At 48.0% G+C, this 22296-nt stretch overlaps 4 protein-coding genes across 12 annotated transcripts; 2 read left to right on the top strand and 2 right to left on the bottom strand.

The window, feature by feature from the left end:
- The first annotated feature begins 155 nt into the window (after window positions 1–155).
- Window positions 156–1526, top strand: LOC1281908 (zinc finger HIT domain-containing protein 2). Its single transcript, XM_321883.5, has 2 exons — window positions 156–308; window positions 371–1526. The coding sequence occupies exons 1-2, from the start codon at window positions 286–288 to the stop codon at window positions 1479–1481; spliced, it is 1134 nt and encodes a 377-aa protein (XP_321883.4). The 5' UTR covers window positions 156–285; the 3' UTR covers window positions 1482–1526.
- LOC1281909 (zinc finger protein 853) lies at window positions 1513–13305 on the bottom strand. 7 transcript variants are annotated; one of them, XM_061648337.1, is made up of 6 exons: window positions 8610–9020; window positions 6949–7268; window positions 6708–6818; window positions 3223–4728; window positions 2757–3137; window positions 1513–2680 (listed from the first exon to the last, which is right to left on the bottom strand). In XM_061648337.1, exons 2-6 carry the CDS (start codon window positions 7021–7023, stop codon window positions 2462–2464), a joined length of 2292 nt encoding a protein of 763 aa, XP_061504321.1. In that variant the 5' UTR covers window positions 7024–7268; window positions 8610–9020; the 3' UTR covers window positions 1513–2461. The 7 variants fall into 7 exon arrangements, with proteins under 7 accessions (XP_061504321.1, XP_003435794.2, XP_061504320.1 ...); XM_003435746.2 differs by having other exon boundaries at window positions 6949–7250; XM_061648336.1 differs by having other exon boundaries at window positions 8772–9020.
- Window positions 13306–13634: 329 nt separating this feature from the next.
- On the top strand, window positions 13635–15193 carry LOC1281910 (protein hunchback). The gene is made up of 3 exons (XM_321885.4): window positions 13635–13845; window positions 14122–14254; window positions 14402–15193. Exons 2-3 carry the CDS (start codon window positions 14232–14234, stop codon window positions 14883–14885), a joined length of 507 nt encoding a protein of 168 aa, XP_321885.2. The 5' UTR covers window positions 13635–13845; window positions 14122–14231; the 3' UTR covers window positions 14886–15193.
- A 74-nt stretch (window positions 15194–15267) lies between these two features.
- LOC1281911 (AP-2 complex subunit beta) lies at window positions 15268–22282 on the bottom strand. 3 transcript variants are annotated; one of them, XM_061648332.1, is made up of 6 exons: window positions 22099–22282; window positions 20859–20991; window positions 20602–20772; window positions 19372–19398; window positions 18115–18300; window positions 15268–18039 (listed from the first exon to the last, which is right to left on the bottom strand). In XM_061648332.1, exons 2-6 carry the CDS (start codon window positions 20964–20966, stop codon window positions 15715–15717), a joined length of 2817 nt encoding a protein of 938 aa, XP_061504316.1. In that variant the 5' UTR covers window positions 20967–20991; window positions 22099–22282; the 3' UTR covers window positions 15268–15714. The 3 variants fall into 3 exon arrangements, with proteins under 3 accessions (XP_061504316.1, XP_061504314.1, XP_061504315.1); XM_061648330.1 differs by lacking the exon at window positions 22099–22282 and adding an exon at window positions 21108–21723; XM_061648331.1 differs by lacking the exons at window positions 19372–19398; window positions 22099–22282 and adding an exon at window positions 21108–21723.
- Window positions 22283–22296: the final 14 nt, after the last annotated feature.

The raw sequence follows: 22296 nt of genomic DNA, 5'->3' as shown, positions 1-22296 counted from the left end.
AATTGACAGTTGGTTTCCGATTGGGGCACATTAAAATGTTCCGAATGGTGGAAATAGATAATGCAATAAATGAACTTTGAAATTGCAATATTTTTCACAGAAAGTGCTTCTTTATTTCTATCCCTTTTCTAAATTATTTTGTACGTGATGAATCCATTCTTTTGCGTCTGTTGTCAAGATGTACCTCATGGTACAACCTGAAAATTTATATTATTGCATCGTACAATAACAATCAAGGCGGTAAAATAAAATTGCTTCCAACAAACCACACAAAATACATCCACCATGAATGAGGAGAGCTGCAAAATGTACGCATTCAAGGGTAATAGTGTTGTCTACAAACCTAACCTAATCTTCTTTTGCATTGCAGCTGTTTTAATAAGAATGCAAAGTACAACTGCCCGCGGTGTAACATACTGTACTGCTCCGTGAAGTGCTACCAATCGCAACAGCATCTGGAATGCTCCGAGGGCTTCTACCGAGAGAATGTCGTGGAGGAGCTCGCTTTGCAGAAAGCGGAAGCCGACGCATCAAAGTCCACCAAATCCATGCTGGAAATATTGCAACGAATAGAGCAAACGGACGCACAGCTCGACGAAGAATCCGATTCCGAAGGTGCCGCATCCGACCCGGAAGGTGATGGCGAAGAACTCGACTCAGATGACGAGGCACAGGCGGACGAACTGGCCAACCGGTTGAATGGAATCGACTTGGACAACGCAGCCCAAGTGTGGGACCATCTAACCAGCGCCGAAAAGGAAGAGTTTCAGCGGTTTATCGAGAACGGCGACATAGCTAAAATGCTGCCCGAGCCGACCATTTGGTGGGCGCAAGAGTACAAAGTGGATCTAGTCCAGCCAGCCGAGGTTCGATCGCAGCAGGAAGCGGAGCTGCTGGAAGCGTGTCCGAAAGTAGTGAAAAACATCCAAAAGCTGAGCGATATTTTGCCCAATGCTCCTTCTCCCGCCGTACGCCACAACATTGCAAATGTGCTGGCCGCTTACACGTTCGTGTATCGATACTTCCTAGGAGATGTACACGAAAACGCACTGGAGACGGTGGATTGTTTGCTTAGCGTATGTTTAAATCTAAAAAGCAGTACCGTGTTCGATACGGAACAAATGGCTGTCACTTCCGTCATAGGGGAGTGCTGCAATCAGCAGCTGCCGACAGATAAAGAAACAGCGGCCGTACTGAGATCGGACGTGCAGATACTGTTCGCTGGCCCGAAGGGATGCGGCAAGCAGTACCGAAGGTTGTTTCTTCTGTCGGCTTTGTCGGACATCCGCCAACTGCTGACCCATGCAAAGCGCGAGCTAAAGGAAGTCGATTCCATAGCAAAGGAAAAAGCCACCACTGCACCCAGCAGTGCGATGAACGTTGACGTGCCAGACCTTAAGCACGTGGATGGTCAGCTGCTCAAAAACTGTATCAAAAAGATCGATTTTTATCTGGCCTACGCACGCTCGCAATATTTATAAGACATTTCGTGCATAAAATACAAAACATCCGTTATCAAAATATAATACTTGCTCTGTTTTTATTTTATTTTCATCTCTTTTTATGAAATCATCTATACAAATCTTTACCTACACATATATACAACGCTCCCATTGTACAACACTTTCCCTATTATTGTGCGGCGCTTACTTTAGAGAGAATGAAACAATTAAACATGTATAAAAATAAAACTGGACCGAGCATCCCGAACGGTGTTGCTCAACTGTTGCATCCATGGACAGCTGCATTCCAGAGTTTGGGCGCTATTTTCCTTCCCAGGCCATCAACGCTGTGCACAACTACACGTCCGCTATCACGTTACCTTTAACAATCGGGCCTGGGAATGGAGCGTTCGTCGTCATAGCAACGTCATAGCGTGCGAAATAAATTAAAAACAAATAGTTTACGATAAAAACAAAAATGTGAAAAGTCACCCCCAGCCACCCCCCAGTCCCCCAGCTTTTCGGGGTCAAAAAGTAACGTTTGTTGTAGTGACGATGTTGTAGTCCCTTGAGCCATGGACAATCGTCGCTCTGTCTGTGTGTGTGTGTTTATGTGATGCATTTTGCGTTAAAATAAATATGCTTATGAGTTTGAGCACAATCGCTAAAAGGTTGGTAGGTTGTTAAATACTTTAAAAAATACGTTTAAACATAAAATAGCAAAAGCTCGATATCGTTTAACAGACAACGCGCGTGCAGCTTTGCACACGATACGAGCTGTTATCAAGTAACGATGAATCGAAAGAAGCAACAAACAAACAAATGCCACTACTAGGTGTATAAGAGCTCGTCGGGAAGCTTTTAAAACTATGGGCGACGCACGAGACACTGTGTAGTTGAGTATTTCCGAGACCACACCACAGATCTGCTTTGTACAGCATCGAAAGGCAAACGATGACGATGATGATGGATGACGGTTGGCAGAGTTTCCTCCTCCCTTGGCTCCAGGCCAGGCACCATTATAATGCACTCGATGTAGGTGCGGACGGGGGCGAACCCGTGCCCGTGGTGACGGTGGTGGTGGTGGTGGTGGTAGCACTGTGATGATGGTTCAGGTTCTCCGGCGAGTTGGACACCAGCACCGTTCTTGTGCTACCGTCCGTATCGGTCTGCTGCTGTGCCACCAGATGAGGTAAGGAGATCTGCACCGGGAGCGTTTGATTATCGGCAGTTGGTACCTGCAATGAAATGGAGACACGTGATAAGATTGGGCGTACTTGTCCCCTCCTCCCTGTGCATCCCCCCCGTGCTTACGTGTATCGTCACACCCTGTGGAAGACTTATTGCACTGTGTAGTAGATTCTGGGCCGTGGGGTTCGATTCCCCGAGACCCTCTCCGGTCGCGCTCTGCATGTTGTTCCCGCTGGACGTCGTTATTGTCAATCCGGGCGGGATGCCCGTGGATAGCGTCGCTATCGATGTGCTCGGTGGGCCATTGGCCATGGCCGGTGTCGTGGTCGTCGTTGTCGTTGTGGTAGCACCGTTGGTGGTGTTTCTGTTGTTACTGTTGCTATTGTTGTTGTTGTTATTGCGATTGGTGTCCCTCATCTCCTTCAGCCGCTTGCTCAGGTGCGACTTTATATGCTTTCGCAGGTGATCCTTCCGGTAGAAACCTTTCCCACAGTCGTCGCAAATCTGTGTTTGAGTGTGAAAAAGGGGGGAAAAATGCGCCCATTAGTACGGAAGGAAAACCCCAACCCCACCTACCGTCGCAGCTTACCTCCGTCTTGACGCCACTGTGTATGACAAAGTGCAGATTGAGATGCTCCTTCCGCTTGAAGCCCTTCTCGCACACGTTGCATATGAACGGGCGCTCGGGATTGTGGCCCAGCTTGTGCCGCTCCAGGTGCTCCTTGCGCTTCAGCCCAGCGCCGCAGATATCACATATGAACCGCCGCTCGATCTTGTGCACCACCAGATGCTGCTCGAGACATTCCTTCTCCGGGTAGGCCATGTGGCACTCCGGGCAGCAGAACAGTACCGTCCCATCGATTGCGGTCGCGATGTGCACCTGGCCCGGTTTCTGGCGCTTCGGTTTCGGTGGTTTCGTTTTGTACTTGCGTTTCTTTCGCGCCTTCCCGCTGGGAGTGGTCCCATTGCCCGTACCGTCCCCATTCTCGCCCGGCTCGCCCTCAGCCTCCCGCCCATTGGCGGGGCGAGCGTTTGGTGAACCGTTTTCCAGCTGCCCCGAGCTGTCCGCCGGTCCGAATTGTGTGTTTTCGTTCGAATGCTCGTCCGGCACTTCCTGTTTGATGATCCCCGGACCTATCGTCACGCCGGGCGGTAGCACCAGCTGCTGCAGCACGTGGTTGCCGTTCATGAGCGTTGTCATGGCCGGGTTGGTGCCGTTGTTGCCGCCGTTAAACTTTAAGTATGGCTGAAGGTTGAGATTTTGTGTTGGCCTAGACGGCTGCTGTTGTTGCAGTTGCTGCTGTTGTTGCTGCTGCTGCTGATGTTGTTGCAATTGATGGAGTTGTTGCTGCTGCTGTTGCTGCTGCTGCACCATCTCCAAAATGTTGCTGGCCGAATGCATCGATGTTGGAACAAGCGTTGGCTGGTTCCAGATGGTTGGAGATTCCTGCTTGATCTGTCGCAAGGGTGGCGGGTTCTCGCTGTCTATCTTTATGCCACCCGGGGACGATGCGTTGTTCGAGGATAGATTCGACTGCTGTTGCTGCTGTTGGTGCTGTTGCAGGATCGTCGTGGTGCCCGGGTTTTGTGAAGCGAGCAGCTGCAAGTCCTGCGGCTGCAGTGCGGCCACTATTGTCATGCCCTCCGGCAGGCCTTGGTTGTGAAGGACCTCCTCGTCCTGGGGGCTGTAGGCCACCGTTAGCACCGTGGTGCCCTGCTGAAAGCCCTGGATGGGAATTTGCATTTGACCCATTTGAAATTTGGGTGTCTGCAGCGCCCCGGACGGTGTCGATCCGGTCTGGCCCTGGCCTCCCGCAGCCGAGCCACTGACCTGCGACGGTACTGGGTTGGGGTTCAGCACCTGAATCTGGACGGTTTGCTGTGCATCGCCCGGCTTTGCGCCCGGCATCGTGATGGGGAGTGTGATGTACGCCGGGGACGCCATCCCCGGGTGCGGCATACCGGCCGTCGTCACGATCTGGCCATGCTGCGACTGTTGCTGATGAAACATGGCGGACGCCGCGCTGACAGCCGTTCCTTCCACTGGTCGGAGAAACTGCATCGCTCCCTCGCTTCCGGACACCAGGCCAAGAACCTGAAATGGAAATTCAATGCACAATACACATTAGAAAATGAGAGCTCACACACATCAGGCAGCGCTCCAATCGTTAGTAGGTGCTATAACATTCTCACATATTTCTACATTCCAGCAATGAGGACAGCAGGAACGTGTTCGCGTTCGACCAGCTTCAAATGTCATTTCTCATCGCCTGCCTTCCTCGTTCGCTTCGCATAAGGTCAAAGTGCAGCAATACCTTCTTCGAAGCGGATATACACACACACAGACATCCGAGCGAGAAGCCAAAGTGACATTCACTTTCAACCTATCTCTCTCCCCAAAAACAGGCACCATTTGGCATAGGCCGTGTACTTCTCCATCGCATCGGTTCCATCGCTCTCAAGCTTTCTACACCAAAGGGCCTACCTACTACCTACAGCACCACGAAGAGCGCAAAAGGCACCTAAATCCTTAAGATTTCCATCACGATGGAAATAAATTCGTCCGATAGTGCCCCCGAGTACCATTCCGCTGCTACACGACGTTTGCTTTCCTCATTGTTTTCGACGGTGGCCAACGTACTGCGGTGAGCAAACGTTCCCATCATGGCATGACGACGACAGCGACCACGACGGCATGGTAAGCTCACGACCGCTGGCTGCGGTTGAGATGATAGGAGCAACCAACATACACAAAAAAAGGCCGAGTAAAAGTGAAAGTTTTCTCTCTCTCGCTGAACGTGGAATGAACTTTACACGGGCGCGTTACCATCAGGCCACGGGGTAGGTAGCCCAGGGGGTATGAGGCCGGCGCAGGCTTGAGGCGCAAGCAGCCAAGAGTCAAAAGACAGACCGGAACGAACGGAAACCTGAAAGGAAATGGGCAAGCGTAATGTAACAACGGTGCGCGCATGGCAGCAGAAAGAGGGTTTATTGCTTGGCCTGCCAATGCAGTTCAATCTAACTAACCAGTTTATGGGATGTTTAGCCTACGGGGGTATAACATTTATCTGGTTGAGTTGCTGGATCGGGTACAACTACCGTTGCCTTTATTATACGCGGACGTTTGATTGCTTCACTACACGTGGAGAGTTTAGTAAATTATTGTTTCAAGCACTGAGACATTTTGGTGTATTCTGGGAAATAGGAAAACTTTAAACCTTTTCTGAGGCTATTTTGATGTTCGTGTGATGATTTCTACTTTCTACGGAAAAACAGGAGACCGCAATGATGAAATCCGATTGAATTAAACAAATAATGAAAGTTATTTCATGCCTTTCTGGTATGCTGGTATTTTCTTTTGCATTCGAAAAAAGACTCGTTTTGAATCATCATTACAAAAGAGATGTGTGTTTAAGCAACGTTCTACATAAGCATGTTTGATCAAAGATTTAGTAACACAAACTGTTTGACTCCCATGCCAGACCTTCACACAATTCTCTGAGGCCCCCTTTTTTTGCTTTTCTATTGCATCTCCAAAGCCTTGAACGGTTGCATTCAAATGCATCAAAACTCATATCCCGCGCAAGTACATGCACATTAGCAGTATGTACATGCGCAGCACGCCACGCGGGGGTTTCTCGCTTGCAATTTATGTCTGGCGTTGAAATCACTCTATCCGCCGCGGGCTGCTGAGAAACTGCAGCATGAAACGCAGCGCAGCAGCAAAAAAGCATCATCTTTTCTGCGTTAGTCAAATGTCTGCGCAAAATGCTTCTCTCTGTTTCCCCCATTGCTCTCTCTCTGTCGCTTCTGTGTGAATGTATGCGCTTTGTTCTGTGTGACCACACAGCCCTTTTAGTAAATGACGGTAACGTTCTGCCAGTTTCTCAGACCTTTTGCATCATCATCAACATGTCAGAGTTCAGGTCAGGGTAACACACAAACACACACACCAAGCAGGCGCTGAAATCCATTCCGACACATTTGCCGCAATTGTACTGTGTTAGTGCCTATTGGGGGGGGGGAGGATGTTAGGATGTGTTGTTAGGAAGTGTTGCAGTCTTGGCTTCCTACCTGCCCGTTGGATGCTGCCGTGCTAAGGTTCTGGGGGAACTTTCCGGTCGCAAACTGATTCGACCCATTGGCGAATGGATTGGTGAACTGTGTAAAGTTCATCTTCGAGCACTGAAAATGGAAAAGCGCTGGATAAGTGAAATGGTTCAGAACGGCTTGCAAACGCTACGCCCCACATCGTTTGTGGTCAGTTGGGGGGACAGGGGAATCTTCCTGTGTCGGCTCCACCCACAATCTTTACCTCTATGTAATTCTCATTGTCATCCATTTTATCGTCCTCTGTCTTCCGCTCCGTGATCATGTTAGATTCGTTCATGACTCTCTGTGTTTGTGTGTGTTTTTTCGGGTGCTTTTGGGCAAGCTTTTAACTCAATTTATATTCCTGTCCACGGCACGACGCGAAGAGGAGCTGGCTTTACTTTCCACTCGTGTACGTAAGGCAAGGAGTACCGTTTAACCGTTAAATGTTTCGTTTCTTTTCAACTTTTGTTTTGTGAACACACTTCCTCTACACCCCACATCACTACTGGGGCAGAGCAGCGGCTGCTAGAGGCGGGTTGACTAAATAAATAAATGAATGGAATTTCACATGCGTACATACACAGCAGATCGCGCACATCGCACGGTCGACATCGATCGCTAACGGGAAACGGCGATCAGTTCTCACACGATTTCACATTACTGTGCGCCCGGTGACGCTGGTAAAACCATCATTGCGCGTGTGTGTTTTACTTTCAGGACACACATTTATTTCTTTCCCCGCTGCTCTTGCACCCTCCACTTCCAACGGAGGGCAAGAGAGAGAGAGAGAGCGAGAGAGAGAAGGCAAAGGGTTTATGCAAATGAGAATAGTTTCATGCCAACAACAGCGAAGACCGACCGCAGCACAGGTGAGTTGTAAAGGATGTGTTTGTGTATGTGTGTGTCTGTTGCTACCGTATGCAATTATACGATATATCCAGCCGAACGCTGTTGTAAATCACACACATCGAGCACCGTCGTTGAATAACTTAATCTGTTGCATTGTACACAATCACACATACACACACTCTGTCGGGTGATTCACAGATTGATTTAACGAAAAAAAGCATATTCAACCGATCACATCTCAAAGCACCAGCCGCACAGCATGATCTTATGGCGCTGCTGTTGTACTATCACTTTCAATCAGCCACTAACGGAACCAAATTCACCGAGATAGTTTTCACACATTAGTGATGTCATCTGGAGAGACGACGGGACGGGGCCCGCGGTGTACTGTGCCTTTCACTGGCCACAACAACGCCACCGGACCAGGATGCAGGGGCTAAGCGATCGCGCGCTTGGGAAGTGTGAAATCAAATCTCAATTGCATTTCGTAACCCTTTCTCTTCAATGTCGTATTTCCGCTTTCGCGCTAGTAGTGCGAACCACCACAGGTCTGTCTTGTTTTTTTTTGTTATCGATTTCTTCCGTTTCGGTACTTTAGGTCGGCTCGTTCGGTTGCTGCTGCGTTAGAGCGTTCGAAACGATTTCAGATTTGTCGCACCCGTCGGGGTTACATAAACACGGCAAATGCCTTCTTTGCACCACTGGATGGAAGTTTAATCGAACTTTCTCATCGCTTCAGCCACAACACACAATGCCACTAAGTTCACCACACGCACACACATACAAACATAATATTCTTTGGGTAATGCCAACGGTATTTCAAACCGCTTTGGATACACAAAAACATCACAGCAAAGAACAAATGCAATCACTCTGCAAGCACACGTGATTTTTAGAAAACATTTAGCCAATCTTAGCAACCCTTTTTGCAGCGCAACCCCGCACCAACTACGCGAAAACACACAGCAATGCGCATAAACTACGCGAACCAGCAATGGTAGAAATTCGACAAAACCTCAGCCACGGACTCACTCATTCCACCGCGAGCAACGACGAGCAGGTCAGAGAGGACGACGAGTGCTTTCACATCGATAGTGAAACTACTTTCAGTCGCCAGGCGCAATGATCGCGCGCATGTTCCGTTTTCGTGCGGGGAGCCAAGCGATCCATCCACCCGGGCACACTCATACATACATCGAGACACAACCGCGCCACAACTGCACCACTGCACACAACCCTCCCCCCGAACTACTGGCCCAACCGAACACCCCAAGTGGCACACAACGAACTGCGACGGAACGGTGGTACGGCCACGGCAGCACACGGTACGAGAGCGCGTAAAATGTTGCGAATCTGAAACGCTACACACAACCGACCCGGATCGCGGATCCGACCACTATGACGTCGTTGCCCGTGAGGCCGTTTTCCAGAGCGAACTTCCAGCGTATGCGGATGTAGCTGTGGATGATCATCACGCTCGGCATCGTCGTCGTCGTTGCTGGTCGGCACGAAGGCAAACGCAGAGATGAAGAGAGCATAGAGAGTAGGCGCCGAGAGTATCGTAGCAACCGAAGTGGCTAAAAGCTCTCAATGCCATGCTTTCCCTTTACTGTACAGTGGGGGGTTTTAGATTGCAAGATGGAGCTTCCAGTGTGCTCTGGAGCCAACTTGCTACGAAGAGGAGCATAGGAACTTTGGCGGACCTCACAGCTAAAAGATCGATCGACAAGGCAGTGAAGTTGACTTTAGGAAGTTGTCATATCATTGCAATAGTTCGTACGCCATTATGCTTTGGTATTTCGTAGCATCATTTCCAGAGCCATTGACAAATTCAAGCAAATTAGCCCATAGTTTGTGAGTCTCGGCAAGTCAATGCACATCTCCGACGATGCTCCTCTACCGTTTGTATTGGTGATCATCGATCGTGCAGCGATCCTCGCTATGTTACAAACAAAATCTCCCATTGTTTACTGAAGGGATCTACACGCACACGCGCGCACGAAACGGCGATGTAGTAGTTTGGTAGTAGTCGTTTCACTCTCTGATCATACTACCACCGTGGTGCGAAGCTAAGCGATGCGTCGAGGCTTGTAGCAGCTAGGTATTACGCACAAATGAATCTAATGTTTACATAAACCATCACCACACCGTAGCACCGGATGAGCTACGGAGCACACGCTTCGTACGTGTGTGTGTGTGTGTGTGTGCGTTTTGACTTGGTTCGACTGACTTTGGCAAATCATTATGAATCAGCGAGCGAGCAGGTATCGAAATCAGAAGAAACCATTCGTTTTGCCCTGCTGTTTTATTGAAAATGTTATGTTGACTCAGGGGCATTTTTGAACTATGTTACGGCAACAGGGTAACTTTTCGGTAGCAGACTTTTCTGTATATTTTTAAGATTTAGCATTACCATTAACATTTCATTTACTTCCACCTTAAAGTAAAGATATTGAACATGAAAACAAATACTTTGGTTTTATGAAGGAAGAAGCCTCCGTGCCAGGTTCGCCGTTTATGCTGTCGTTGAAGTCTTTTGTACCGAAAGCCTTCAATGAATGTGAAGCCTAAGGATGCAACGTTCGCTTTCAGAAAACGATGCCTTACCGACATATTCTCTTTTCTTTATCGTGGACTTTAAATTGTGCAAAGTTCTACAAACATTCATTCGTCGGGGTTCGATCTCATGCATAGAGTCGATCATCATAATTAGATGGATGTTTGAAATTAACATCGCAAACAAACTAATCACACCTAAACGAGCAAAATCTTACGAGCTGCGCCTTTCAAGCGCGGTGGGTTAGATGAAGATAATCATAGTTCACCGCTGTTGCCTGCTGTTGCCTTGTAGAATAATGCCCTTTTAATTCCCATCCACCAAATCGACCGAACCAGCGCAGCAGTATGTGTTTGTGTGTGTGTTCACATCTTTTCATAGTCATACCGCATTTTCACACCACCAAACCAGCCCGTGCTGTGGATGCGTTTAAGCTCTCTGTGCTCGTGACTCTCTTGCGAAGTTGTACGTTGTATGTGGCCCTTTTTCCCACTGCTGCATCGACCGTGCCACGCTTCAACGTCTTGTGATTTTGCGTGGCCAGTTCTCCCACTTCCCCCCCCCCCCCCTACCCCACCACCCGTGTGCATGTGCGGGGAGAAAGAAAATTTAGAAAGTGGAGAGAGTTTTATATAATCCACGACCGATGCTGGCCTGGCTGTTCCAAAACCTCAAACCACCGATTTGATTGTGGTGGTAGTTGTTTAGGTGCTTGAATGTTTGCCCTCTCATTCGCTCTCACTCTCGCTCTTGCTCGCTCTTCCTCTCCCTTCCCTCTGTTTTGCTGTGTTGATATTTCTTTTTGTTTCATTTAAATTACTTTCCTTACGTGCGATGTTCGTGGTTCGTTCCTTTCTTCACCCGAAGAACCTTTATCGATTCAGCTGTCTTTCTCTACCGTTAGATTTCATTGCTTCTTAACGGAAGCGGCTGCTATTTCCTTGCCGTTACATTTCCAATTTCTGTCCTGTGGTGGCAAACTTTCGATCCGCCAACAAACAGGTTGTATTATGGTGCAGTTTTCGGTGGCAGCAGTAGTAGTGCGTCTAATTTAAAACAGCTTGTAATGCCACTGGAGAGCATTAGAAAGATCGTTTGAGCAAATGATCAACCCTGCAGCATTCGTAGCGCAATGTTTCTTTTGCTTGCTGTTGTCGATTGTTTCCAGCTGCGTGGTTGGTGCGAGACTTTCGCACGCTGCTTGCAACCGAGAATAGTAGAGTTGGTTACGCCAGCGAGCGAACTCGCCAAACACAACCTCACCGTCGGCGTTGGGGTTGTCCACGACCACCATCACTAACCCAGAGAGCCGCAGCGCAAAACGTAGCGCTGGGCTAGGCCAACAGCGGCCGATCGGTGGTCGTTAGCAGGAGATCTCCGGCCCGTTCGTACGTCCGCCGATCCGCGCTCAATCGTCTTCATCTTCTGTGTTCGCTGTCGTGAAAGATCAAAAGTTTCACTTTCGTTTTTCGCTCAGCCCTCGCGCTCCAATTCCATTCACCTCGCGATGTCCGGGAGGGCACGGTGTGTGTGCGGTTGGGGTCCATAGCAAAGCTGAGCGGGAAACAATGTTACATTTTTTCACATGCTTCTTGAGGCGGAAGTGGCACCCTTTGGTAAACTAACACGGTTATTGTTTTCTCCTTTTCGTATACAGAAGTTATTTTCAATGCCTTAAATAAACAAATAATATTCAATATTCACAAAAATACATCCATATTACGACGCACAGCGCTCAGCAAATGCATGAACTGTTAAAGCCAATCCCGTACCCCACACAATCGCAAGCTACTGTTTACACACGCGTTTCATCCCAGTAGCCGGGAGCATCGGACGACAAAAATAAAACGCGAACGCACTGGCACGAAATGGCCCAGCGGCAGTGGATGACGTCGCGATCGGCCAGGAAGACTGGGGGGCGAGAACGGTGGACAGGTGGCAGTGATGCATTACTTCAGTTTAAGAAAAAATCTCCCTAATATGTATGCAGCCAGTCCGCCTCCGCCAAATTGTTTTTTCACTCAAAAGTACAAAACACAATCACATAAATGCATTCACACATTCTTGTGTGCGTAAATGTGGGCAGCATTGTGTGAAATTCTCGATGAGTTTGCTAGAATGCATCCTTCCGTCAAATGACAGTTTTTTTCTTCATCGTATAACCAAGAAGGCCGGGCGGAGGAAGGAAGTGTCTGAGCATGAGGCAGTAACGATGGAAACGTGGCATCTTTCTTTTTGTTCTACAGACGAAACTCTCCAACTACCTACCTGGTCGCACGCTCAGACATCTGCTCAGACACAGTTATGTTTATGTTTACTATATTAGGGAAAAATAGATTCACTCACCGTTCCGTCGTAGTGTGTTGCTGCAGCCGCCGCCGTCTCGTTGTACACACTGCCGAAGTTTGCTTATCTGTTGTGCTTGTTGTACCTTTTTACGATGCCTGTGTGCGACTAATGCCGGCACTGTCGCTGCTAAATTAGAGATTAATGTGGCGCTGCCCGTAACGAGATGATAATGGTCTGTTCCTCTTTCTGGAGTGATGTTTCTATTCTACTGGCCACTGTGCGAGCAATGTTGCAACTTCAACGGTAGCTTTTTTCTGCTATTGACGGCGTAAGCTAAACTGGTGTTCGATATTCCTCTTTACCCAGCATAAAAACGCATCGCCACGCATTAAAGGAGGAACATGATCTCACTAGAACAAAAACATTGCCGTGTCGCAGGTGCGCCGTCCGCCGCCGTTGACTGAGCGCTGCAGTATTTAGGAGGAGGGCTGGTAGAGGAATTGCACTAACAGGAAGTAACAAGTAGACACTGGTTGCATTCACTTAGAACACTTTTTGTAGGTTTGGCGCTAGCTTGGCGAGAGCATTTTTGCTGGATGCGTGCCGATACGCCAGGTAACACAGAACGATGGGTGCTCGGGGTTTGGGTAGCATTCGAGCAGACGATGGCGCTAACAGGTAACAAGTGGCCACCGCTGCATGCACTGGACCTGGGAATCACCGGGAAGCGTTGACAGAAGGTGCACTTAAAAACGAACGAAACCAACACATAAACTATGTTTATGCTCACGCAACACTCATTTTAGCTTCTCTCCTCCAAACGTACGATGCTTCCGTACTATTTGTTCTGACATTGGTAAGAGAAAAGCCAGAACAACAAGTATTTGTTGCGAACTGCGTCGATAAGGCAGGCTATACCGTTCGCTCGTACTTTGACAGCTGGCGTGAGCAAGTGCAGTTCTTTTGACAGTTGGGTAACAATCTTGTGAGAACACTGTAGCAGTGCGTTTAGAAAGAATTGATAAGAACAGGTGCTTTATATAAGTAAACAAAAAACGAGATTACATCTTATCATATTTGTTAAATACTTTCGCTGGTAAAATGTCTCCTGGGTAAGTTTTTACTTAAAAAACATCAAATATGTCAAACGTTGCCACTAGATGGCTGCCAAATCAAATGACATTTCATGATATGACCTCCTGTTCTATGCTGTTGTAGTATGATTCTAATTTTTTTTCCTTTTTTTCTTCCATTGTCAGAACAAATTGCTCAGGAATATCATATGTTTAGGTGAGAGCGAAATCATACGCATTTTGCGTGTGCACAAAAAGGGTCCACTTGCAGAGGATAGTTATTATTCTCTTGTTTGTTGCTTCAAAGATTCCCCGTGACGATAGCCGTTTCAGTGGCCACTTTTTCTCGGTAAGTGCATACGAACTGTGCCAAGCTGTTGATATTACATACGTTGCAAGAAAAGAAAAAAAAGTCCCATGTCCAGTATTAACCTGGGTGTAACATCAAGCCATCAAATGTTTAGATAATCGATTGGGTACTGGGATGAGCTCTTTGTTAAGTGGGACCATCTAATCTTCGTTTGCTTTTTTGTTCACCCAGTGAAGCAAGTCCTCAGATGGTCCGGGAAAATATCATAACCGTATTTGCACATAATGATGTACGATCCTTCTCTACTTTCTACAGATAAAGAAGAAGCAACGAAACTAGTTAGAAAGGTGGTGCAACGTAGATGAGACGGCAGCAGCAGCATCATCGTCATCATCATCATCCCTTTCGAGTTAGCATAAATCAAGATGGCAGGGCCCATCGACACTAGGTAATAATCTGAATTACTAATCTAGTCCACCTTTGTGCCTTGTGCATCATCCCCTAGCCAATTATGTTGTTTTATTTCTACGCAGTAGCATTGCATGTTACATATAAAACGCAAAATAATCCTTTTGCATGTTCACTCTCTTTGTAGGAAACGTTCTCGCGAGGAAGAACAGAATGAATTTATGCCCCTGTCGAAACGCATCAACAATCTGCATCTTAACAACAACCAGAACAGTATTGCGGCAGGCGTCGTACTGCCGGAGCAGATCGGCGGCGCTGGTGGGCCCCACGATCATCAGCTGCTTGGGGCGGTCGGTTCGTGTGGAATGAACATGCACAACAATCATCATCATCATCATCATCACCACCTGCATCCGCAACACCTGATGGGAGTTATGGCCGGTGCCAGCTCGAGCAGTAGCAATAGTAGTAACAGCAATGGCAGCAGCAACGGATCGTTTCCAATTCCGGCCAACAGTGGAAGCAACAGTCCCGCGTCGACCATTTCAATTAACGGCGAAATCCTGGGCGATTACTGTCCCGTGCTGAGCGCGGAGGAAAATCCACACTACTTCACTAAAAATAAGATCCTGTACGAGCTGTACGTCGAGCGGATGAGCCGACTGCAGTGAATTCCCACCAAAAGAAGGACCATCGTAGGGGTGTTTAATTCTTAATGCGTTAACTACAGATTTTCATACTTTTTTTAAAAAATACTTTCTCGAACAAGCTTATTTCTGCTAATTATATTTAGTATTTAACATTGATCGGGCGAGATCTGCTGATGAGTTCTGTGTAAGGTTGAATTGTGGGTTTTGTGTGGCGATTGGCGGATGTAAGCAAGCTTGGGTCCGAAGACCACCAGATTAGCCTTAAAGAGCAACAGAGAGAGAGCGAGTTTTGAAGCAAGAGATTCTAAATAAAATCAAAAGTCCAATAATTTTGCGATTACTTTCCAATAACAGCATTCGAATGTCATCTGATACAGGTGGGTTGGTCAACAGAAGCTTGGTGTTAGTAGTATATCATCGATTATACTTTATTTAGGTAGTCACGACGGACGATGTGTGAATTGTATCGATACATATGGTACTACAGTTCTCTTTACGCGATGTGTTTTTGTCTAGTTTGCGTACATTGCTAGGGAGAGATAGACGCTTATTCGATACTACTAAAACTCATGGCTCGTTTTCATACTGTGCATGAAGAAATATAATAATAGCGCTGCAGAACAGAACCACAGAAGATGAATATTGCCTCTTCTGCGAACAACGACTGGCCGCCCACAATGTGTGCTTCGAGTCCGCGTAACGATTTTGCCACCCAACTCAACTCCTCTCGCGCTCTGTCTCCTTATCTAACGGAGTATTCGGGTGGCATCTTTGTCCAACGGTTACAATCTAATGGAATATAACAATACTAAACTCTACACACGGTTGGTGGTTCGCGCGCGTTGAGTCTTTACGGCGAACGGATAATCTGCTCGTAAGCGGCAAAGATGATCGCTCCGACCTCAACCGAGCGCGTTTTCAGGCTGAGCGTTGCGTCGGAACTGCCCGGCGATAGTTTCAGCTCCAGCAACACCCAGATGTTGTTCGTCAGCTTCAGCGACTGGTACAGCATGTCCTGACCCTCGACGTTGCGCTTCGCGATGGTGAAGATGCTGTTCGCCGTCATCTTGGCCGCGACCGTATCGGCCGTACCGACGATGCCGTGCAGATTGTACTGTATCTCGTTCGCGGCCGGAATTTCCTTCCAGGTGGTCAGAAAGACGCGCTTATCCAGCTGTCCGTCCTCCACAAACAGTACGTTGCCGTGCACGAGACAGGCAAAGTAGAAGATGTCCACGTTGTTTTTGATAGCAACCTGCAGGTTGTTCAGCGGCTCCATACGCTGCACCGGCCCGGTCGTGCCAAGGGCGAGCGACGTATCAACCGATTGCGACGGTTGCAGTGGCGCCACTTGCAGCGGAGCGCTCGGCACCAGTCCGAAGCTGTTTTTGTTCAGTTGAATCGCAAACCCGGTCATTGCCTGCATCGCCTTGTTGGTGAACGTCATGTCCATGTACACCTGGCCGGCTCGGCGCGAGAAAGTGCCCTGAATTTCGAGTCCCTTGCCCTTGTCCGCTGGCAGCCAGGTGATTTTCGGGATCTGTATCATGTTCGAGCTGCTCACTGGGCCGATACCGAAAATGTCTCCGAGCAGTCCTCCCGCAGCGGAGCCTCCGGCCGGTGCTGGAGCCGCTGGTGCCGCGTCATTCGATGCCACGGGACCGCCGCCGAGCAGAATATCCAGCCCACCGCCAAGCAGATCCACGTTGCTGCTGGCTGGAGCCGGCGCGGCAGGTGCCGCTGGTGCCCCAATGTCCATCGAAAGCAGATCACCGATCAACGATTCCTGGTTGGGAATGACGGTGGCCTCCTGGACCGACGAGCTGTCTTCTCCCGCGGCCGACGCCGAACGGTTCGGTAGCGACTTGCGGACACCGGCACCGCGGCCCTCTACAAACGCGGTCGGCGGCTTGTGGTAAACGCTGGCCAGCGAGCTAATGTGGCAAATCAGCTCGTCCAGCAGCGTCGGCTCCAGCAAATCGGTCTCCTCGGAAATGAGCGGCTTGTCGGCCAGCACGACCTCCTTTGCGGCGGCCGGATCCGTCGACAGCAAGCGCCAGTAGATGAAGCCACGATCACGCAGATCCGGATTGTCCGAGTCCTGCGTGGCGAGCGAAAGGATGTGCTGGACCAGCTCCTGCGTGTCGGCCGGGCGCTTGAGGAACAGTTTCACCACCGCCGTTAGCAGCTGCAGCTGCACTTGCGCATTTTCATCCTGGAAGCCCTCCAGGAAGCCGTCCAACAGCTCATCCGCGTTGTCGATTCGCTCGGCGTACTCGCCGATGATCCACACCATCGAGGCGCGCGCTTCCGGCTCGTCCAGAGTGTCCAGATTCTCGCACAGCGTGCTGATGATGCTCTCGTACTTGTTGGGATACTTGCGGAAGATGTCCTTGATCACCACGATCGCTTCCTGCACGACGTAGTTCACCTTCGTTTGGATCAGATCGAGCAGCGTCGACACGCACCGCTCGGCCGATGGCTCCACCTTAATCGCGCACCGGCCAATCGCACGCACTGCCTTGCGCACGAAATCGACATCCACCTCGGTGGCGTACTCCTTCAGCTCGCTCAACACTTGCGCGATGTTGCTCTGGTTTGCCAGACGAATCATGATGTCCAGCTTCTCCAGCTTCACGTAGATGGGATCGTTATACTTCACAAAGAACACCTTCATCTCGTGCTTCAAAATGTCCGGCCGCTTCTGCACGATCAGATTGATGTTGCGGAGGGCCACGTACTGCACCTCCGGCTCCGAGCTCAGCAGCGTCACCAGCGGTGGGGCCAGCTTTTTCGTCAGCATCGAGCAGAAATCGTTGTCGCCGGCTAAAATCTCCAGCAGCTTCATCAACACCTTGATCGCGCTCAACACAACGGCCGCATTAGCGTGGGCCAAGCGAGGCGTAATACGTTCGCAGATCGATTGTGCTTCCCGTTCGTCTTTCGGGGTGTAGTTTGCCAGCGAATCCAGGATGAACACCTGGCCCCACTCGGTGCATTCGTTTAGCGCCGTCAGCAGTTTGTTGATGGTGACCGAATTCATCTCGACCAGCGGTTGCCCACTCGCACTTGCCTCGTTGATCTCACTCAGCGCGGCAACGGCGTTGGCCACCACCATCGGGTTCGAATCGGACAGCAGATCCTTCAGCTGGTCCAGAAATCCTTGATCTTCCACCTTGCGGAGAGAAAGCGAGAATTGCAGTTAGAGCATGGAAGATTATTGCGCCAGTATACTACACCGTTTGCTTACCATCGAGCTGGAGATGTCGTACAGCTTGGCCACACATACGGCAGCAGTCTTGCGTACATACGGATCCTCGTCTTTCAGACACTTGCGCAGCGGTTCGCACAAGTACTCGGTGATCTTATCCACCCGGATGCAGCCCATCGTGCGCACGGCCAGTGCACGGATCAGTGGATTCGTGTCCTCACAATCCTGCGATATGAGATGTGCTCCGTTAGTAAATCGGTGCAATACAGCATAGCTAGAGCGCTTCGCTGTCTTTGTGGTGTACGCGACTAGCAACCATTTCAGTGAACAGAAGTTTTCTAACAAAACCAAAACAACTAGAAGCACTCGTCACAAAAAGGGAAACGTATAATCACAATGGACCGGGCTAACGAAACACTTCCATACTTATGTACACTGTCCGAACAGAACCGAACGAACCTAACTGAACGTAAGCGAACTGCAAACAAAATCAAAACCTGCGATTGATGTAGCATATCATGTATAAAAGGAGAGGCTGAGATCAAACAAAACAAAACCAAACACATTTTACGCGATGAATGTTGAAGATGTATGAGGCGTTTAGGGCACTTTACGTGAAATTTGGTATATTTATAGAGCCATTTGCATGTAGTGCGCTCAAATAATAATAATACGCAATGGGAAAAATGACGCCGACACATAAGGGTACGGTGTTTCCGTAGGAACAAGAATAAAATATAAATAAGCGATGCGATGTGCAGTAGAGATTTCAGCGAAGCAAAACCGGATGTTTGCAAACGATTGCACTAACTTGGTGGTGATAAAATGATAGGAAAAAATGCAAAACTCATATTCAACACTGTCTGTCTTTGAGCTAGTGTCCCTTCTGCGCAGGAACATTCGACTACTTGCTAAAGACTATTGTGCTAAAACGCGTAAAACATCATCTACCAACATTGTGCGGTTTGTGTGCAAACTAGTTTTTAACTTTCTAAGCAGCTTTTGTTCATAACTATGCCAACTACACGAACACGAATGACACATAAACAACAAGTAAAGAACTGAATCCAATAAATTGGTTATTAAATTATAGATTAATCTGAAAGTGGGGGGGTTTAAACGCACAGCTGTTTTCAACCGAACGGGGTAGAATGAAAAGAAAACGCTGCAACTCATAACGTCAACACAGTTTTTCAACGCAAAAAGGCAAAAAACGATCGAAAAGGGAAGGATAATAAGAAAAGAAATCCATAGCTAAAAACTCAATTGGCAACATTTTTGAATTTGTTTGATTACCTTAACGAGTTGAGAATGTGGCAAATCCTTACATAGTTTTTTTTTTAACAATGTTATTAACAGATACATAAAATTTATATTTTTATTTGATTCAGTTTTATCTCATCAGAGCAGTAGAGTTTTTCAAAGAGGAAACGCAAAAGTTCATTTAACACATGTGTAACAAGTTTGGTTCAAAAGGAGAGGAGGCGATGGCATTAGCAATTGGTGGAAGATAAAAAACAAGACAGAAAAAGAAAGTTACCAAGTTTAGTTCTATGAGCGTGTACTTATTCGTTGACAATGATATATATATAGAGAGAGAGAAAAGTTGAAGTGAAACAGTCACAAGAAGCATGACGAGAAAGGTGAAAACGTTGGTGTGAACATATCGAACGTTGGAATGATAAAGGATGAGTAACAATGATTCTAAGCGTGGCAAATTATCGGAAATCTAAACAATAAACAATCCAAGAGGGGGAAAGATAAGCACAGGCGGAATTGAAAAAATACACATAGAAAAAAAATAATCAATATCGAATACGTTACGAGTGCAAAGATGGAAACGCAACACACGCAAGTGAATGAAACAAAAACCTCTCCTTTTAAGAAACGTTTACGTTAATCAGTAAGAAAAAAAAAAGAAAGATATTCGTGATTCATAGACCATTTTTTTAGACACAATCCACTTTTCCGCTCGGCAAGGAAAATGGTGAGTTTTATCTGATATGTTATCTAAACAAAACCTTTGACTTAATACTCCCCAATTCAAATATTGCAAAGAGCTTCATGAACATACTTTGGAAGTCGCAGCAAAAAGTCAGTTATCGTAAGTCTAGCTTTCCTTCAAACGTTTACTAGAGCATGGTCGTGAACGTTTGGCTTCAATTCAAAAAATGGTACAACAAAAATAGACAATTTCACAACAATAACGGCCAAATAATCCACCCGTAATATAACACTGTCGTCTGTTACAACATTTGAATTATCTCTTTGCAACGAAACGCCCTGGAAGTGTGCCAGGAGTCGGGGCACCGGCCTGAGTGTAACATATTCGGAAATGAGACTAAACAATACGGAGCATTAATAAGATGGATGAATCTTTCGCTACCAAAACGGAAACTAAAGCGGGACAACAAATTTCATATGATCGATTGATACGGTATGAGAGAACAGTTGAGAAGGTTTAAAAAGAGATCGATTTGAGCGAACGAATCTAATGCAGTCTCGAGTCGACTAACAAATACTTACCTTAACGAACGTGTTGACGGCCATGATGGCCATATCGGGCTGTGACTTGGCGTAGTTCATCAGATACAGATACACCAGCTTCTTCAGCTCCAAATTGTCCGTTTGCATGCAGTTCACCACGTCGGGGAATAGGGCCGACACGTCTTTCCCCACCGTCATGCTGGCAATGACCTTAAATTAAGAACGCCATAGAACGGGCGCGTTATTAATTGCTGCGGAATCGGGCGAGGCGCCCTTTGCACACACACCCACACTACCTTCTTCACTGCTTCCTTTTTCTTCTCCTTTTTGTCATTGTTGAGCTCGGACTTGAGTTCGAAAATTTCACCCTTCTTGGTGGTGGTAAAGTATTTAGAGTCCGTCATCTTGGGCGAGTCAAATATGCGAAGTCTGTGGGAGAAACGGGAAAAAAGACGAAAAATATGCTCAAAACGGCGCCCTCTTGTGACGTTATTCTCTTCGTGCGTTTCGAAAAAGAAAAAATGGTTGTAGGGGAATCTCATTACTGGATTGGGGCGATGGGAATCATGCTTATGTTTTGGATATGTTTGCGTTCACGTCACTACTCGATGCTGTTCCCTCCTTGCACTGCCGCCAAAGTGTGTCTCTATGAAACTGTACACAAACACTGCGCTGTCTCCATCCAAGCAGCCGAAGCCCAAACCGTACCACAAACAGCGAATGTTTGTTACTGACTGGCGGGCTGCTGCTGTTGCTGCTGCTGTGGGAGCATCTCACATGCGCTGCTCGATTCTTAATAGCGCTCTAACGTGTAAGGGGGGACCTTGTTCGCTCCAACACCCTTAGGGCGCGCGGCCTCATCACGCGGAGGGAGTAGTGTCAAACGGTTAGAAAAATCGCTAGCGGTGTCTTTCGCTACTTCGTGCGCGCCCCACTATTCACTTCAAAGTGTACAATTATCGTTCGGTCTCCAATGACTGCAGCAGCTGGTGCAAGCAACATGATTCAGTGCCGCTACAATAACAGAAAACATATAAATACGCACAGGGTGGAGCGCCCCTACACCCTCCACTTAATTAGAGGAGGAGCGCGAGAAGAAAGCCCCACCACGCTATGTCGTCATCGTTGCCGTCGGTTCGTCATCCCCCAAACACGGCAGCACGGAATTGAGCAAAAGGAAAGGGGCAGCAGTGATTCCTGCGCTGCATTTGTAAACGACGTGTAATCAACAACACCAACCACCACCCCCGCTACAACCACCTCCTCCAGGCACAAGAAGTGCGGCGTTAAGTTAAAAAGATCGGAAACGCTCGTTAAGCCACCCAGGGCGCTTATTTGCTTCGCCTGCGTATATCGTTTCCTTCCCACTTTCGCTGATAAACTCCAGCGCGCTCTTGCTATCGCCGGAACCGCTCGCATGGACGGGGATTTGTGCAGAGGCGAAAAATCGATTCTCCTCCCGGGACACTGGATCTTCCATTCTTTTGGCCACAGCCGCAGCCGCTATGCAGATAAGATAATCGTGTGTGTATGTACCTTTGCGATGTGCAGAACGCCTTACGCCTGTGTGCCTGGACGTTTTAATCCTGCGCTGAGATATATTAGATAAACGTTTTCCGTTTTTAATCCCGTAAAATACGCCTATTTTCTGGATTTCCACCCACTTCTCTACACGAATGCAGTTTTTTCTTCAAGTGAACTGTCAAATCATCTCTGCGACAGCAAAGGCCACTT

This window comes from Anopheles gambiae, chromosome 2 (assembly GCF_943734735.2).
Source record: "Anopheles gambiae chromosome 2, idAnoGambNW_F1_1, whole genome shotgun sequence".
In the NCBI taxonomy this organism is placed as follows: domain Eukaryota; kingdom Metazoa; phylum Arthropoda; class Insecta; order Diptera; family Culicidae; genus Anopheles; species Anopheles gambiae.
This window is presented reverse-complemented; position numbering and strand designations above follow the sequence as displayed.